We start from the raw sequence: 18,091 nt of genomic DNA on the forward strand, positions 1-18,091 counted from the left end.
GCATAATTGTAAAGAGTCCTTTTTATGCCTCTATCACTGGCTAGCTCTGAGGTCTTGAGCATACTACCTCGCCACTCTGAGCCTCTGTATCGTCATCAGTTGTATCAGTGGTACCTACAGTAAAGGGCATTTGATTTTTAGCCACTCGGCATCTCTCCTCCTCCCCTCTTGTAACAGAGCTGTAATTACCTTTTGGGGAATTACTTTCACCCTTTAAGCGCAGTCTTGGTGAAACTGTTAATAAAGGTGGTCTGCCCTCCTCTAGCCAAAAGACAGGCATGTTCTCTCCGGGAATTTGAGTCTTGAATTATGCAAGGGTTGATAAAATTTTTTTGGTTGAAGCTGTGAGTCTCAGGAAGGGTACAAGGAACAGAAAACCCAATTTAGAGTAGTTTAATCAGATAGAGTCTGGTTTTCTTGCATAAACAATCTGGAGGTGGGCAGCCACTAGCGTTGTTTTAGCTGCTCAGTGATGTCTGGGCTGGGATATTTGTGCTATTTTTGGTCTTTCCCTCCTGATCACAAAGTGACTGCAGAAGTGCCAGCATTGCATCTGGGTTCTAGGCAGGCAAAGGAGATGAGGCGAAAGCTTCAGTTGTTTCTGTCCCTCTTATCAGGAAAGTGCAATCTTTCCCAGAAAGCTCCCAGGTATCTTCTTCATGTCTTCTGACTGGAACTGTGTCTCATGGCTACCCCTAGCTGCAAGGGGGCTGGCAGAGTTTCCAGCCTCTGTAGGGGAAGGCAGCAAGGAAAAATGGTTTAAAACAGTCATTGAGAATAGTCAGCCAATAGCATCTACCACCCCATTGGCCACACTGAACAGGCTATTGATTCCTTCCTCCTACCTGGATCCCAAAAGTTGCCCTGGTCTCTGCACCTTCTAAACCTAATTCTTTTTTTTTTTTTAATAAGTTTATTTATTTATTTGTTTTTATATTTGGCTGTGTTGGGTCTTTATTGCTGTGCGCGGGCTTTCTCTAGTTGAGGCGAGCGGGGGCTACTCTTCGTTGCAGTGTGTGGGCTTCTCATTGTCCTGGCTTCTCTTGCTGTGGAGCAGGGCTCTAGGTGCGCAGGCTGCAGTAGTTGTGGCTCGTGGGCTCAGTAGTTGTGGCTCGCAAGCTCTAGAGCACAGGCTCAGTAGTTGAGGCACCCGGGCTTAGTTGCTCCGGGGCATGTGGAATCTTCCCGGAACAGGGCTTGAACCCATGTCCCCTGCACTGGCAGGCAGATTCCCAACCACTGCGCCACCAGGGAAGCCCTAAACCTAATTCTTAAGCTTTTAATTCCATGAGCTGTTTCACAGACCTCTGTGTAAATCCTCAATATCAACCTCTGTTGCTTGCGAACAGAGAATTCTGACAGACCTACCCCTATAAGTGTTACTGTAAGTGGACAATAAGTGTTAGTGACAATTATTTCCCCCAAAGTTGCATAGCTAGTTCATGCCGGTTGATGGGACTTAGACTCAGCTCTTATCTTCCAAACCCCTGTACTCTCCATGTCAGGGAATCTACCTCCCAGGCTTCAGTTTATTAAAAACTGTACTTAATCTGCAAATGCAGAGGAACACATCCACCAAGAGAAACAAGAATAAGGGCTGGGCTGCATTTTTTAGAAACTTTCTTGAAATCGTGGGTGCTGGGAAGGGAGGTGGGAATGCCTGCTCCCTACCCACCCCCAGGTTCAGACCAACACAATGGTTACTTCAAATGAGTAATAAAGAAAAGACTGTTCCATGCTTCCCAGAATAGCTGGGGCCTTGAACTGTGGCACAAACAACTTCCAGTTAGAGCCAGCCCCCTGCCAGGAAGAGGACGGGAAGCCAGAGGGCAGGAAGGTGGCCTTGCCTGAGGGCTGAGAGAACTGTTGGGAGGCTGTAGCAGGGAGTGGTGAAGAGACCGAGCACTGGAGCCAGCCTGCCTGTGTGGAACACTAGCTCTGACGCTAACCAACCACAGGACCTCAGGTAAGTTACTTAACCTTGTGTGACTCAGTTTTCTCATCTGGAAAATGGGGATAACAACACCTACTTCTAGGGGTTGTTAGAAAGATGAAATTAGTGAAGACAAGTACCTGGCACACAGTAGCCTCTCTTTATGTGTTTACTACTATAGGGACAGAGTAAAGGGACAAAGTAGGTGATTAAATAGTTCATCCCAATGGGGATCTTAAATAGAGAGAACAGTATGGAAGACTCCTGTAAGTTTATGATCACTCAAGAAAGCAGGCTTGCTTAGCAACAAAACCAAGCAGGCTTGCCTAGCAACAAAACCACACAGACTTGCTTGGCAACAAAACCATGCCACAGAAGCATGAGACATGCCCCCAAACAATAAAACAATTGTGGAATGAATCCTACATCACGCCCATTGAAGTCAGCAAGTTAATGATCCTTGAGAAGGGGCTTTTTCTGCTTGTACTAAGAGCAGAAATATAGGAGAAAGGTGACATTATACTGAAACCTGAGATGATTTACCATATCTTACTATATGTTACCACCTTTTTGCTCATTTCCATAGCACCATGACAGTTCCGGGTTGACTATGTAGGGACAAGAAACCCCCCTCCACCCCGCCCTGCTGTGGAGGAGGAGCTAATAATGGAAGCTTGATGTCTACTCAAGAATGTGGAAGAAGGTGTTCTTCTCCCCCTCCCCACTCTTCCTTTGATTATAAAACGGTAGTCCACTAAGTTCTCAGGGTGGCACTCCCTTGCCTACCAGCTTGTATTTCTCACAAGCGTCCTTTACTAATTAACTCTTTCCTTACCTGTCACTCTGCCTCTCACTGAATTCTGTGCCGAGACAGGAGAACCTATGCTCTACTAGGTCCCGAAACGCATTCTGCGGTTTCACTACCACTGTCTTCAGCAGGACAACAGGGAATCAGCTTCTAGGGTGTAGGGCTTTTCAATCTGGAGTGGGTTTGATTTTCGAGGAGGGGTCCCCTGCTCCATTTTTCTCATCAATTCACCAGGACCTAATGGTGAATTAAGGAATCCATGTGTAACTGAATACTAATCATAGTCACACCTCCTTGAGCACCCGTGATGTGTCCCAGGTACTGCTTATACATATTTTCACCAAATACATCAACCTTGTGACGTAGATATTATCTTCATTTTATAGGTCAGAAAGTGGAGGGTCAGGGAGGTAGCATGACTTTCACAGAGTCACAAGGGGTCCTGATTCAAACACGACTCTTGTCTCAGTTGGTTCAGGCTGCTATAACGAAAATACCATAGACTGGGTGGCTTAAACAACAAACATTTTTTTCTCATAGTTCTGGAGGCTGGGAAGTCCAAGATCACAGCTCCAGTGTATTTGGTGTCTGGTGAGACCCCACTTCCTGGTTCATAGGTGGCTGTGTCCTGTGTCCTCATGTGGCGGAAAGGGCAAGGGAGCTCTCTTTTCTAAGGTCACTCATCCCATTCATGAGGGCTCTTTCTTCATGACCTAACCACTTCCTAATACCCTCCCACTGGGAGTTAGGATTTCAGCATATGAATTTGGGTGGGACACAAACATTCTCTTCATAAAAAACTCTGTTGTATTCCAAGCCACAAACACTGCATGTCCCTGAAAGCCACCCAGAGCCAAGGCAGGCATGGCAAATCGTGACACACCCCTCAAGAGGCGGAGACCCTAGTGAAGGTGTGACGGCCAGCAGTGTGTCTAGATGCAGAGTTAGATTGATGGAGGGGAAGGGGACTCCCGGGGTGGGGGGGCTTCCTGTACCATCTCCTGCAGTCCCATGACGGAGGGAACCGGGCGAACAGCACCCCAGGTACTCCCAGGATCTTCTGGAGAGGGCTGTGGCAATGGAAAATTACAAACCCCAACTGCAGTGAGGCAGCCTGGGTTAAATAGAAAATTTAAATCAGAGTGTTGGGAGGAACTTACATCCCGCTGTGTCATGACTCTTAAGAGTGACCCTCCTGGCCCCTCTTCTCCAGAGAGTGGAGGAAGGACTGCCCTGCTTAGTGAGTTTGGAGAAAGGACCAGGTCGGTTCTTGGCCAGCTCTTCACTGTGCCAGTTAAGGCCCTTTCCCTGCACACAGGCCTGTGGTTTTCCCAGAGGGCCTTGCGCTGGGTGGGTGAGCTCACCTGAGAGGTGCAGTATCAGTAAGCCCACCTGGCTGCCAGACCGATAGCAGCATCCTCCAGCTGACCTTTATCAGCAAAAAAGGACTCGTGTGTGTCTTTCTCAGTTGGTTCCAAATGCAGGCAGGGGGCAGGGGTGTTAGGAATTGTATCCCTCAAGTCCCAACAGGATGGCACTTAATGGAGATTTTGGGGAAGAGGCAGGTGATACAAGAGCTTTAGACCCCAGGGAGAGAAAAGTTCTGTTTAAAATGGATGCAAGCCTGCTCTATCTTTTCATTAGCAACTTGAATTTCCCGGACCTTTGTTTGCAGAAATAATTGGTAGGGTTTTGCCTTAACTACCATGGTTTGTTATGACCCCATATGGACTTCACCTCCAAACTGGGGTTTATCTCAGTGTTTGTTCATTGTGGTGCCTGAGTTTTCTTTAGTGTGGTTGTTAGAGGAAACAACTTTTTTAACCCATTGTCTAATACAACTGTGTTATAAGCAAGCCATCCAGTATCATATCTGTTTAGATTATCTTGGGGTTAAGAAAAAACATCTGGAAGCCTTTTCTCTTTGAATGGATAAATACAAGTAAAAACATGTGATTATATCACATCATTTAAAAAACATAATGCGGTCTTCCCTGGTGGCGCAGTAGTTAAGAATCCGTGTGCCAATGCAGGGAACACGGGTTCGAGCCCTGGTCCGGAAAGATCCCACATGCCGCAGAGCAACCCGTGCGCCACAACTACTGAGCCCATGCTCTAGAGCTCATGCTCCACAACAAGAGAAGCCACCACAATGAGAAGCCCACGCACCGCAACGAAGAGTAGTCCCCACTCGCTGCAACTAGAGAAAGCCTGTGCGCAGCAACAGAGACCCAACGCAGCCAAAAATAAATAAATAAATAAATTAAAAATAATAGTTTAATAATATTATTTAATCATATTATTTTATTATTATTTAATAATATGAGTAGTAGTAAATAATATAGTTTAATAAAAATAAACTATAAAAAACATAATGCAAAATCTCTTTCCATTCTAAGGATCTTCAATATGTAATAACAAGAGCTAACATTTACTGAGTAGGTATTATGGCCAGGTACTTAGATTGTCTCATTTAATCTCGCTAATCCAAGCAATTAGGTACCATTACTATTCCCATTATATAGATGAAAAACAGGTTCAGAAAGGTTCAACCTACACAGCCAAATACATAGTGGATCCAGGGCTCGGTCCCAGGTCTGAGTCCCAAACCCTGGTTCTTACCACCACTATGGTTCCTACTACTGTAGGAATGGAAAAAAAAATCTTCTCCTCTACTCCCTTAGGTTCAGTAGCTGGGTCATGAGAATTAAAGTAGCAAAAGACAGATTAACAGGAGAAAAGATTTATTATGTATGCATATGTGGGCCTTATAGAAAAGTAGTGAAAACCCAGAGAAGTGTTTAGGCTTGAGAGCTCAGAAACCATTTCAACAAAGGGTGTTAAATTGCGAACAAATGATAAGGCAAAGGGAAAGGGGTTTGGATTTCTAGGCATTTTGATTTCTAGGTAAATAGTGGGAAGTAATTATATGGGGGAAATTTATGGAAGATAAGGGTTGTTTGGTAAGGTTTGTTATGCAGGCTCAAGTTAGTGCCATCTCCAGTAATAAGAGTCATCTCTTCTTCCTGGCACGGGAGAGGGGGTTGGGGACACCTTCACTAAGGGAAATTTATTTTCTTTACAAAGGAAATTTTGTTACCTTTACAAAGGGAAATTTATGGCCTGCTTTTAGGCAGAAAAGGAGAGGACAAAGTTCCTCCTGTGTCTGCTTTTTTCAATTGCCAACTTAAAATAATTCTTATGCCAAAGTGGCATATTTGGGGGTGGTATATTCTGATCCCCTTCAGTTCCCACAACACATAACACTGTTTTAAAAGTGTCCAAATATTTATTGAGTCCTATTATATGCTCAGTATTATAGGATCCTTAGGCTGGACCCTTGCCCTCAAGGAGCTTACAGGTAAGTGTGGGAAGGAAAATCTTCTCAGCTTCAGACAAGCCCCTCAGTGGGGATTGCTGCTCCTTACATTTGGACAGAGTTTCTAAGTTTACAAGCCCTTCACACACACTATTCTGTCTTCCATCTGATCATCACAAACAACCCTATGAGGCAGCCTGGTTCTCTTATTTTTATTTTACAGAAACCCATCTTAGAAGTCAAGCAACTTGTCCACCTTGGATATCTGACTCTCTCTGCTTTGCTGCCAAACACACACACACACACACACACACACACACACAGCATTTGCTAGTGGAGCTGGTACTGACTCAGATCTTGACTGGCCAACAATCTAAACTGGCCCCCACCCATCTTTGTTCATTTACATCAATATCATTAGGCAGACTTTTCAAGGAAATTTACTCACCCTGAGTCTATGACTAGCACAGGCTACTCATATATTTGAGTTGGGCATGTCCCTTGGACAGTATGTCCAAGTCACCGTAAAGAATAGCTGAGCTGTTCGAGGGCCGTTCTGCAGGATTTCCTTTTGGTGGTTCGTTTACTGCCTGTTAGCTCCTGATAATGAATGTTCGGAAGAGAACTAAACTACATTTCATTGAAGACACCTAGTTCAGATCTATTCCAAATCCATACCAGGGTCCCTTTTTTCCAGAATCGTCCACAACACTGGGAAATTTGGTAGAAACATGGGTTGGCTCTAACAGCCATTCCCATCTACCCTCTTCTTCCGTTGTAGAGGATGAAAAGTCAGACACTCCTGTCCCTAAACTTCTTTGCAATGAGGGGTGGTAAGGGAAGCCTGCTAGGGCAGGGGGCAAGTTTCTAGGAATTTTTTTTCTCCCTATAAAAGGAGAGGAAGACTGAAGAAAGTTTTCTCTCGGAGTTCTGACCAGCTCCCAGCTTCCTACTTTTGGATGAAGTCATGACGGGATGCGAGAGCAGGCGCCAGGTGTGCAATAGCTCGGGAGTGAGGCTTGCGGAATTTAGGGGCGGTAGGAGGAGTCGTGGGGCGGGATCTGGAGGACCCGGAGCTGCTGTCGTCGAGGATGTGGGGGAAGCGCCTGGAGGGGACGGGCCGCACATCAGGGCGCACGTGCGGGATTTCCCGTTCCAGCTACTCCGCTGGCCTTTCTCACTCTAGGGGCGCGTCGGTGGGCGCGGTCATATTCTGGGGCGCGGACAGCGGGGCTTTAGAATCTCGACTGTTTGGGGCGGGGCCGGGCGAAAGGGTGGGGGCCTCTCTCCCTCGGGGCGTGGCCTGTGGAACCTCAGAACCCGGGTGACTCGGGGCCAGGGCTCGCGTCTCCCGGCACGGGGTTCCTCCCACTTATCCTCCCGTTCAAAAGATGCCGAAGGGGCGGCGCGGCAGCCAGAGCCCCACGATGAGCCAGCAGCCGGCCCCGCCCCTTTACTTCCCTTCCCTCTACGACCGCGGCATCTCATCGTCCCCTCTCAGCGACTTCAACATCTGGAAGAAGCTCTTCGTGCCGCTGAAGGCGGGAGGGGCGCCGGCGGGCGGGGCGGCTGGGGGCCAGCCTCTGCCCCAGGCGCTCCCGGCCCCAGCGCCCCTGCCGCCACCGCCGCCCGGCCTGGGTTCCCCCAGTGAGCGCCCCTGTCCCCCGCCCTGGCCCTCAGGCCTGGCCTCCATCCCCTACGAGCCTCTGCGCTTCTTCTACTCGCCACCGCCGGGGCCCGAGGTGGCTGCCTCGCCCCTGGCCCCCGGCCCCACGACCCCCCGGCTAGCCTCTGCCTCCCACCCCGAGGAGTTGTGCGAGCTGGAGATCCGGATTAAGGAGCTGGAGCTGCTCACCATCACTGGGGACGGCTTCGACTCCCAGCGCTGTGTGTAACCTCGGCCGAGCCCACCCTTAGCCTGCCTCTTCTCCCTCCTTGGCTTCATGCCCCCTGAGCCCCTCACCCTCAGTGTGGCCTTGGGCTCAGACTCCAGCTCCCAGGAATCCCTGATCCCAAACCGATCCCCCAGAACCCAGACACTCCATCCTGGATTTCAACCGATTCCTTTGCTCACCATAAATCTGGACTTCACGGACCCTTTTGCCCCAAATTCCAACCTCCCTCCGTCCTGAGCCCTTTTGTTAGTCTGGACTCTGAGCCTCTAAACCTGGAACTCTGTCCATCACAACCCCCAAGTTGAACTTTAAGCCTCCTGCACAGTGATACTAACACCCTGGAGTTTCACACCCCCCCCCCCCCGAGACACACAGCCCCTGTCTCTAGAGACCTGACTTTTAGTGTTTATCTTAAACTGGGGTCCTCAGTGGGAGGAGGGGGAAGTCGGTGAGGGTCAGTTGATCTGTAGGGGGAGGTGTAAGACCCAGAAGGCCCAAGGATGTTCACTGAGGAGCTTTGGGATCCTCAATTTCTCAGTGCTGGAAGGTAGCCTCCTGTGACCCCTGGCCGCCCTTTCACCAGGGTCCTTGCCTCTGCCATCTGGTCTAAGGTCTGAAGTCTTGGGCAGACCAGAGCAGACCAGGTGTGCTGATGTGGGCAGGATTCCTCTAGTGCGCAGACTGAGTCCTTGATGTTAGAGAGTAAAGTTGTTAAACCCAATTCTACTCCCAGAAGGACCAAGTTGCACTGTAGAATATTCTACTCCCAGAAGGACCAAACAGCCATAGGCTGTTCCACAGATTTTGTCTTTCCCAACACCTGGTCTGGCTAAGGCTAGCCCTTGACCACTGGAAAAGGGCAGATGGTTCTAGAAAGACCATCCCCATTATTGTGAAATAACAGACATGTTTAGGTCCACGTGGCCATAGGAATGGTCCCCAATTCATCAGGCACCCTGTAATGTCTCCTTCCTCACATCCTCGGGAAGAAAACTCCTGGAATACTTGGGCTTTTCTGAGTCCTGGATTTCTCAACCACCTATTCTCCACTTTGACGAGTTTTGGCTGTTAGGGTTTTTTTCCCCTCACCCACCTTGGGTCATAATGGGTTTGGGGCTCATGTAGGGAGCACACAATTGCTTCCCAGAAACTTGCTTTGGAAGTGTTAGAAAAAGCCCTTATCTCTCCTACAGCTAAGTTTGTTTTGCTCTCCTGTAGATAAATTCTTGAAGGCGCTGAAAGATGAAAAGTTACGAAGCCTGAAGACGAGGCAGCCTGGAAAGAAGTCGGCCTCTCTCTCTCCTGAGGAGCTGCCCACCAGAGCCTAAGCAGCGGCCTCCTTAGGTGTTAGTTCTTAGATAATGTGCCCCATTTGTTGTCATTTCAAAGATCGTTATTTTTTGTTCTGTATTTACTGCTGTTCTCGTTGCTCCCAGCACATACTCTACATACAGTGCCCACTTGAGTGGTAAAGCTCATGGTCTCTCTCCTGTCTGTGCTGCTGGGGAAGCACTCTCACGGGGGCTGGAAGCTGCTGCCCAGCCAGCATTCAGGGGAGGAGGGGATCCCCAACACTGCCAAGTCGGGGTGGGGGGATTGGGAAAAGCCAAGGGCAACATATATTTGGATCTATTGCCGTGACCGTGCTCAGAAGGGATCTTTGAGGACTGCAACAAGGGGTTAGTTTGTTTCAAACAGCTTTAGTCCTTGGAAATGTTTTTAGTTTTTAAATGGTTTTTGGAGCACAATACTCTTTGATAATCTGATCAAAGGCACGGTCCTTCCTAGAAATTCATGTAGTGAAGAAATATTTGAGTGCATATTATGTGCTAGGCACCCTCCTAGGCTCTTGGGGCTGGGGGATGCAGACAATAAATATAAGTAAACCATAATATGGTATCAGAAGATGACCGGCTAAGGGGAAAACAAAAAGAGTAGGGATGAGGATGGTCCCGAGGGTAGGAGGAAAGCAGGGTTTCTTGAAGAGGGAACATCTAAACAAGGTTTGACGAAGGTTAAGGGCGACAGCCAGGTGCCACCCTGGGGGCATGTTTCAGGGTGAAGGGCAGGTGCAAAGGCTGAAGGTGGGATGATTGAGGGTCAGCAGAGAGCCCAGCTGGCTGGAGCAGGAGTGAGGGGAGAGCGGTAGGGATGAGTACAGAGAGGGTCCATTCGAGTGGGACCTTACAAACCATGGTAAGGACTTGGGGTTTTACTCCGAGTGGGATGGGAAGTAGTTAGAGGGTTTTCAGCTGACGAGTGACAGGATCTGACTTGCTCTATGTTGAGAACAGAGTAAGGAAGGACGCAGAGAAAGCAGTTAGGAGGCTGTGGGAATTAATAATCCAGCTAAGGGGGCGCTTCCCTGGTGGCGCAGTGGTTGAGAATCTGCCTGCCAATGCAGGGGACACGGGTTCGAGCCCTGGTCTGGGAAGATCCCACATGCCGCGGAGCAACTGGGCCCGAGAGCCACAGTTACTGAGCCTGCGCGTCTGGAGCCTGTGCTCCGCAACAAGAGAGGCCGCGACAGTGAGAGGCCTGCGCACCACGATGAAGAGTGGCCCCCGCTTGCCACAACTAGAGAAAGCCCTCGCACAGAAACGAAGACCCAACACAGCCATAAATAAATAAATAAATAATAAATTTTAAAAAAAGAAAAAAAAAATAATCCAGCTAAGCGAGAAGCGATGGTACAGCATTTCTGCCCTTTCCCCCCTTGCTGGGTCCCCCTATGGGGCACCCGCTGCGGCTGCCGCCCCTCTGCCAGGTGCTGCCTCTATGGCCAGAAGGAGCAAGAGCTCAGCGCAGAAGCATGCAAAGGATAACGTAGCTGATAGAACAAAATCTTCCATCAAATGTAACGTTTTGGTGCTTGGCATCTAGACTCCCTTGTGCCCTCAGTATGCCAGCAGAACAGTAGATCAAAGGCAAAGAATCCGTCAAGTTTGGAGAATGAATAGGAGGAAGCAGTGAGCCAGGTATTTTAGAAGACAGGTTAAGAAGGGGTGTAGCGGGGCGAAGCCGTCGGCTCTGACAAATAATGCTGCTCCACCAAGTGAGAGGAGCCTGAGCATTCGCTTTTGGATTCAGCAACGTGGATTTAGTACCGGTGATCTTGCCGAGAGCAGTTTTGGTTGAGCGATGGGGGTTCACACCTGACTGGAGTAGTTTTGGGAGAGAACGGAAGCAGAGGAGCTTGAGACAGCGGGTGTAGAAGACTTTTTAGGGAGTTTAGCTTCAAGGAAAGCTGAGATCTGAGCAGGAGCCGGCAGGGTAAGCGGGGTTGAGAGAATGGTTTTTTTAAGAAGGGATAAATGACCAGACGTTTGTGGTCTGATGGAGAATGACCCAGTAGAATGAGAAAAACTGACGAGGTAGAAGAGGCTCCTTTGACGCACAGCAAGCCAAATGCTGACACGCCAAGGTTTGCAGCGAAGAGAGGGCTGACTTGCGAGACAGCCAGATGAGAAGCTGTGCGAACAAGCCTCAGGTCCGGTCTGATCCAGCCCCCAAGGCAAGGGGCTGGGGTATTTATGGGGTAGTGAATAAAGACTCAGGCGGCCTGAGGCGTGGGGAGCATGGGGAGGTGATTGGAAAAAGGTGTGGTAATTGTCCTGCTCGGGTGTGACTCGGCTACAGACCTCTGCGTGTTCTGAGGGTGGAGTTTTTAGCCTTCTGATGTCAAAAAGTCACTGAGCAGGCCCAGTTAGAGGGTCAGTGGTCCTATCCAGTCTTAACCCACTCAGATCGAATTAGACACAGCTGATTCCAAGTTTCTGGACAAAAACTCAGGCAAAAATCTTACTGTTTAGGCTTCGTGCTGCTTGGAGGACATGCAAGTCTTAAAACGATCTTGATTAGTGAAGGCAGGTGAAATGGATTTAACCCATGGTTTCAGAGAGATGAGGAATTGCTGGAATGGTATCCTTGAGTGAACTAGCGGGGTTGGGTCTAGTTTACAGTAGAGGGATTGGCTTTAGATGGAAGCAGAGATGGTTTATCTGTAATAGCCGGAGGTTGTATCTGCGGTGTAAGGGTGCAGATGCTGATAGATGGGTAGATGGGGTGGTGGGAGCCCTGGAGGTTACATACACTCGGCCCGAAGTTTGTGCAGCGACCTCTAGCTTGAGGATGCAAATGTGCACGCCTGTGAGGCCCAGCTGGACACCCTGGGCGTGGTGCCGGGAGCCAGGGGGAGGCTGGCAAGCCGCAGAGCTTCTGCCTGACTGCGGGGTCAGTTCCAGCCACTGCTGCCCAGCCAGGAGTGTGGGCCCAGTGTCAGGCAAAAGCTCCTGGTTCTAAATCTTAGCAATGAATTCCAGTATTTCCAAAACCCAATGCGGGACATATAAAGGCTGGACAGTCCCCCAGAGTTTGCAACCTCTGTTCTACCCATGGGAGTCTGCCCACCCTGGGCATTCCAGACCCATTCTTCTCCAGGAAGAAGCCAGATTCCCATTGCCCCAGGCTGGTTGTTACAAGAGAGGCTCCCTTGTTCTAGAAAACTGCAGGCTGGCAAGTGCAGTGAGGGGAGCTAGAGACTCTTAATGAGAATAAATGAGAATAAACTAGGCATCAAGAAAACCCAGTGCAGAGCTCAGGTGGAGACAGAGCCGTCCAGTGGGGCCCTGTTTCCCATTCCCTTTCCAGAGCCCCAATAGCCCCCGCCCCCAACCCTCCAGGCTCGAAAATTGACTACCAGTTAAGTGCACACTGGGCACAGAGGGAGGCAGTTGACGTGCACAATCTAATGCTCACTCGCACCTTGTGAAATAGGAACCGCTCTTGGCATGTTTTACAGATGAGGGAACAGGGGCTCTGAAAGGTGAAGTAGCTTACACCCACCCCCCTCCGCCACCCCTGCTGCTCCTGGGCACAGAGCTAGGGAACGGCAGAGCCAGGACTGGAACTGAGGCCTGTCAAGGTTCACCCAGGCTGTCCCGTGGCCCGGGGCGCAGGTACAGGGGAAGCCCTAGTGAGCTATCAGAAGGAAACATTAGGCTCAATACTGGTAGGACATAGTTTTGGGGTCGGCTGAGTTGTTTCCCACAATTTCCCAAGTGAGAATGGGGTTGACGGTATTATGGTGTCACAGCCAAGGTCCCAGGAATGCCCACACCCAGCCCTGTCACCTATCCCTTCATCCCATGGCCTTGGTCACAGGTCCTGTTATCAGGATGGTCGGGGAGGCAGGTCCTGTGATTGTCAGCCCCTCTAGAAGGAAATGGAATGGAAGAGGCTGTTCCCCAAAAAGAAGGATGCTTGGCAGATGAAAACAGGATGGGGGTCCCAACTGAGCGAACACCCTACGCAGAGGAATAACAGAGTAGCGTGCTGGAGCCAGTTTGAACAGCTCATGAGAGCCAGTGGTTACATTTTCAGGAATTTTGTAAGCTGGTTGTTAAATACAGCCATTGTTAAAAATTAAACTATATCAACTTACAATTAAACTATATTTAAAACTAAGGTAATAAATATTCAAAATTCAGCACTCCCTAATTATTTTGCTACATTTTACAATTACCTACACTCGAAGTTATTTAAGGCTCTTGAGTCTGTAGAGTGGAAATACTATAGAACGTTGTGCTAATGTTACATTCCTTCCTAATAGTGTCACGTTGATGTCTTAAAACTGGCCACAATGAGAGTATTTACACTACGGAAATCGGCAAATGTACAAATCAGGGTTGTTCCTGTCCTCTCCACCCTTCCCAACCTCCATAAAGAGTTGGTTGTCAAACATTTACCGGTACACCACCAGATAAACAGGAAAAAAATTTATAGCTGAGCTAAAGGGAAAGCTGCTTTGGAGCATTCAAAGTTGGGCTGAAGGTATGATTGGAGCTCCCTGCTGCCTCCAGCTTGATTGCCCACTTAGTTATCAACATGGAAGTGCTAGGAAAGAAGAACCTGGTCATGCCTGCTCACAAAGGCAGGCTTTACCTTGTAACAGGCACTCAGGGAGCACAGGTGCACTGACTTTTAAGATGGAGTAAGCTTGGCCACTGGTGATGCAGGGCCCAGGGAATGTCCTGGAGTCTGACCAATCAGATTAGCAACTTGTACTCTCAGGACATCAGGGTAGAGGGTGCAGAGGGAACAGCCTGTGGGTGAGGGACTGAAGTACATCTTCTCCAATGGTAACTGGTTTGAGCAAGATGGAACAGGAAACCTGATAGAGTGTGAAACCGACTGTTTATATCATGACAGCTTCATCAACGGATCTGTCAGTCCTGAGGGAAGTAGAGAGTTCAAGTGTGGTGGGAAAACCTGCCACTCCCTCAACCAAGTAACCTGTGCCCCACTTTATGGCCAAAGGGGTCAGGCCGGATCCAGCACCTGCGGGGGCCTGGCTTCTCGGAGCAGGAGGAGAAGAGATGTAATCACCGCTTTAAAGACTTCCCTCTCACTGGAGATGAAGGCCGTGTTGGTACCTCATGCACACTGGCCTTTTCCTTTCAACCGCATCTAGATTCCGTCCCCAACCAGTTATGTGACCTTGGGAACCTTACTTAACCTCTCTGAGCCTGTTTCCTCATCTGGAAAATGGAGACATTGCTCTCATGGGATGGTTGGGTGGGGACAACAAACAAGGTGATAGATGGGGAACTGCCCCCAGCTGGGAGTCATCATTACTGTTTCCCACCCGGTTTAGGACTCAGCCCACACTGCTGAGCTACTAGTACAGGGAGTGGTGGTGGCCTCAGGGTTTGAGCTGGAGGTTGGCCTGACCAGCAGGGAGGGAGAAACGTTGAATTTGCAGGGCCCTAGAGCTCCACCCACAAAAAGTAGCAAGGGGGTGAGCGTGGCTGGGAGGCAGTTTGGGGAAGAGGGTGATTCTTTTCTAGAGAGGGCCAACCACATTTCTCCCAGGCAGCATTACATCTGCCACATCAGGTGAGGTCAAGGGCTTGGCCCCTCTGGAGGTGGTGCCCCAAAGGGAGAGCTTTGGCCATCGCCCAGGCCTTCTGTCCCGTCCACAGCAGAGCATCAGCACATCAAAGAAGCCATCTGTGTGGCGGCAACTGGAGGGAAAGTGACTTGAGAGGAATCCGAAGATGCATCAGTGACGCACAGCTGGAGATTCACATATTCTAGGGGCTTTTCTGGTTGAGAGGAAAGAGGCCACTCCAACTAGTTTACTTGAATAACAAGAGCAGATGCCAGTAGGCTTGTTTGGTTACAAACAGTAGAAACTTACTAAAGAGAAATAAACAAAGGAGGCGTCCAGGTCTTTAGGAGGAAAGGAATGAGGTGCTGCCACTGGACACTCAGCTCCAACCACATTCCTCGGAGAGCAAATGTGATCGGCTCGTCTGGGCTGCACGTCCGTCTCTGTCCATGTTGGGGCCGGGTGGCCAGGGTCCTGTGATCGCAGCCCCACCGGAAGCCCTTGGAGCTGGGGAGCATCTGCAGACACACCACATGTCCCGTCACAAGCCTCATGCCAATTGTCACCAGGGCCTGGAAGCCACCAGGAGCCCAGGCAGTTGCCCTCCTCACTCCCTCTCACGCCACACACCTGTGCACCTCATGCCTTTCTGATCAGCTTCCGCCTAGAGAGTCACTCAGGTTCCCCATTCACAGGAACTCTCTCCTCGTTCCAGTTCCTAAGAGCAGAATGGCAGTGGCTTGCCAGCTGGCTTTGAGCTTAGGTCGCAAGTCAGGTGCCAGGAGAGACAGAGCAGCAAAGGTCCTATAATCAGCGGATGATTTTACAGGAGCCTGAAGGAGGATTCCTCCAGAGGGGAAATAAATGTTAGCTATTCCATCTATCCATTCCCAAACTCCCACAGGATTATTAATCTCTGCAGAGTTTATCTGAATGCAGTGCACATAAACTAAGCCTGCATGCCTTTACTGATTTGTTCATTCATTTATTCATCCAATGGCTCTGTCAGTGAAGCAGGTTCTCCACTTCTCTGAGCCCTTTTCCTCGTGGAAAATGTGCACGATAATTGGTGTTGCAAATTAACTGAGATAATGTGTGTGAACTGCTCAGCTCACCACCTGTTACACAGCTAATGCTCACCTTCCTAGGGTTTGCCAGGCAAATTTGCATCAAGGTTTCTGGTCATTAACACAAAATCCTTGTTTCTCTCATGTGGGGCGGGGGGAATCCACTAGGTGACAGCATGGATTTAGACTTGGGATGAAACAGCCCCCATCCCCTCACATCCAGGGCTGATATTTATCAGCTTGTTCTTTATTATCTAGAAGAAAATGCGATTTGGAAATCTTTAGGGAGGAGGAGACACTGTGGCCATTGCAGGCATTCATTGCAAAAACAAACACAGGTGCAACATCAGGCCCTTCTCAGAAGCTGCAGGTGGCCGCCTGCTGAGAGCCACGTTTTACTTGCACAGGGAAAATATTTTTCCAGAACCAGTTTCAAGGTGAAAAGCCCAGTTCACATAAATAAAAGAAGCTGGACTGAACTCATGAATACTTATTATCTGCATTGGTCTGCTCTGGCTGCTATCACAAAGTACCATAGACCGGGTGGCTTAAACAACAGACATTTATTTCTCACAGTTCTGGAGGCTTGGAAGTCCAAGATCAAGGTGCTGGCCAATTCAGTTCCTGGTGAGAGCTCTCTTCCTGGCTTGCAGTTGGCCACCCTCTTGCTGTGTTCTCACATGGCAGAGAGAGAGAGAGCTCCGGTGTGTCTCCCTCTTCTTATAAGGACATTAGTACCACCATGAAGGCCCTACCCTCATGACCTCATCTAAACCTAATTACCTCCGGAGGCTCCATCTCCAAATACCAACACACTGGGGATTAAGGCGTCAACGTATGTATGTGGGGCGGGGCAGGGTAGGGGGGGAGAACACGTTTCCATCCGTAGCAGATCTATGTTGTCTAGTTGAACTATCTGCAGTGACAGAAATATTTCGTATCTGTGCTGTTTAATATGGAAGTCATTAGCCACACATGGCTATTGAGACTTGACATGTGGCTAGTACACCTGAGCAACTGAATTTTAAATTTTATTTCATTTTAATTATTTAAATTTCAGTTTAAATAGCCACATGGGGTTAGTGGCTACCATACTGGACAGCTCAGGTCTAGATATATATATATATTTTTTTTCCCCCTTATTTAATTGATTAGATTGTGTTGAGTTTGGAAAGAGGGAAATTTGGGGTTTAATGTAGGCTTGGTTTCCAGCATTAACTGATATGGGAGCAGGTCAAAATGGTATCTCTTTACAAACCAGTGAAGTGAAGCCACTGCCTATGGTGACACAGTGGGTTGTCAGCTGAGCCCACCCTCTCCCTCCAAGTAGCAGCTCCTTCCTGTGTAAGCCTCCAGGAATCTAGGTTCCCTTTTTATCCCTCCTGGAAGTGATTTGGGAAGAGTCACAGGACAATCAGGACAGGCTTGCTTGTCCAAGATGTGGAGTGTTTGTGCACGTGCGCGCACGGGCATGTACACGATCAGGCCTCTTGCAGAAAAAGGTTGTGTGACCCTCTGCACGGGAAAGAGGGTGGTGTCTGAATTGCTCACTGCATCCTTCCCCATCCATCCCAAAGAAACAGTTTACTACCGGTGCGTTTCAAGAACTGATGTCATTTTATAGTTTGTTTTATGAACAGAGCAAAGATGCTCTGATGAGACCAGTTCTCGCACCAGAAACAGTGCCTTGGGGGTCTGAGTACAAGAGAGACCACTGGGGGTTAGTGACACTCTGGGAGTTTCTCCCCAGCCCTGCCACAACAACACATGATACCAACTATCAAGCACTAGTTATCAAGGGGTTTCCCTGTGCCAGGTCGTGGGCTCAGCACGCTACTTATAGCATCTCATTAATGTTTATAGCCTGAACCCACGAGGAATATGTCCTCATCCCCACTTACAGAGGCACAACGAAGTATACAGCTAGGATGTGGCCAAGCTACTCTAAAGCCCAAACACTTAAACCCTTAGCTCATTTTTTATTGACTGGCTTCAGTTTATTATATTTTCCCTGTTCTCCTCCAGCCCACCTCAGCCAGCTGCTATGGAGAATGTGTGGGCAAATGTCATAACTGCCAAGAGTCTGGACTCCAAGATAAGGAGAGGCAAGTTTTCTCCTGAATCCAGCACAGGCGAACTTCACTTTAGCAACGCTGTCCCTGAGCAGTTACATGAGC

The 18,091-nt window shown here is 49.0% G+C and overlaps 1 protein-coding gene across 3 annotated transcripts; it reads left to right on the forward strand.

The window, feature by feature from the left end:
• Positions 1–1,880: 1,880 nt before the first annotated feature.
• Positions 1,881–9,488, forward strand: C9H11orf91 (chromosome 9 C11orf91 homolog). 3 transcript variants are annotated; one of them, XR_003623320.2, is made up of 3 exons: positions 1,881–1,966; positions 6,956–7,054; positions 9,174–9,252. XR_003623320.2 is itself a non-coding variant. In XM_057553434.1 (2 exons), exons 1-2 carry the CDS (start codon positions 7,452–7,454, stop codon positions 9,281–9,283), a joined length of 606 nt encoding a protein of 201 aa, XP_057409417.1. In that variant the 3' UTR covers positions 9,284–9,488. The 3 variants fall into 3 exon arrangements, 1 of the variants encoding a protein (XP_057409417.1); XR_003623321.2 differs by lacking the exon at positions 6,956–7,054 and having other exon boundaries at positions 9,174–9,245; XM_057553434.1 differs by lacking the exons at positions 1,881–1,966; positions 6,956–7,054 and adding an exon at positions 7,452–7,947 and having other exon boundaries at positions 9,174–9,488.
• Positions 9,489–18,091: the final 8,603 nt, after the last annotated feature.

The sequence above is a fragment of the Balaenoptera acutorostrata genome, chromosome 9 (assembly GCF_949987535.1).
Source record: "Balaenoptera acutorostrata chromosome 9, mBalAcu1.1, whole genome shotgun sequence".
Lineage (NCBI taxonomy): Eukaryota > Metazoa > Chordata > Mammalia > Artiodactyla > Balaenopteridae > Balaenoptera > Balaenoptera acutorostrata.

Bases quoted from the DNA above. Each gene is read 5' to 3' on its own strand.
- C9H11orf91 (XM_057553434.1), top strand. From the start codon at position 7,452: ATGCCGAAGGGGCGGCGCGGCAGCCAGAGCCCCACGATGAGCCAGCAG. The intron at 7,948-9,173 runs GTGTGTAACCTC...GCTCTCCTGTAG, and splicing joins CGGCTTCGACTCCCAGCGCT to ATAAATTCTTGAAGGCGCTG.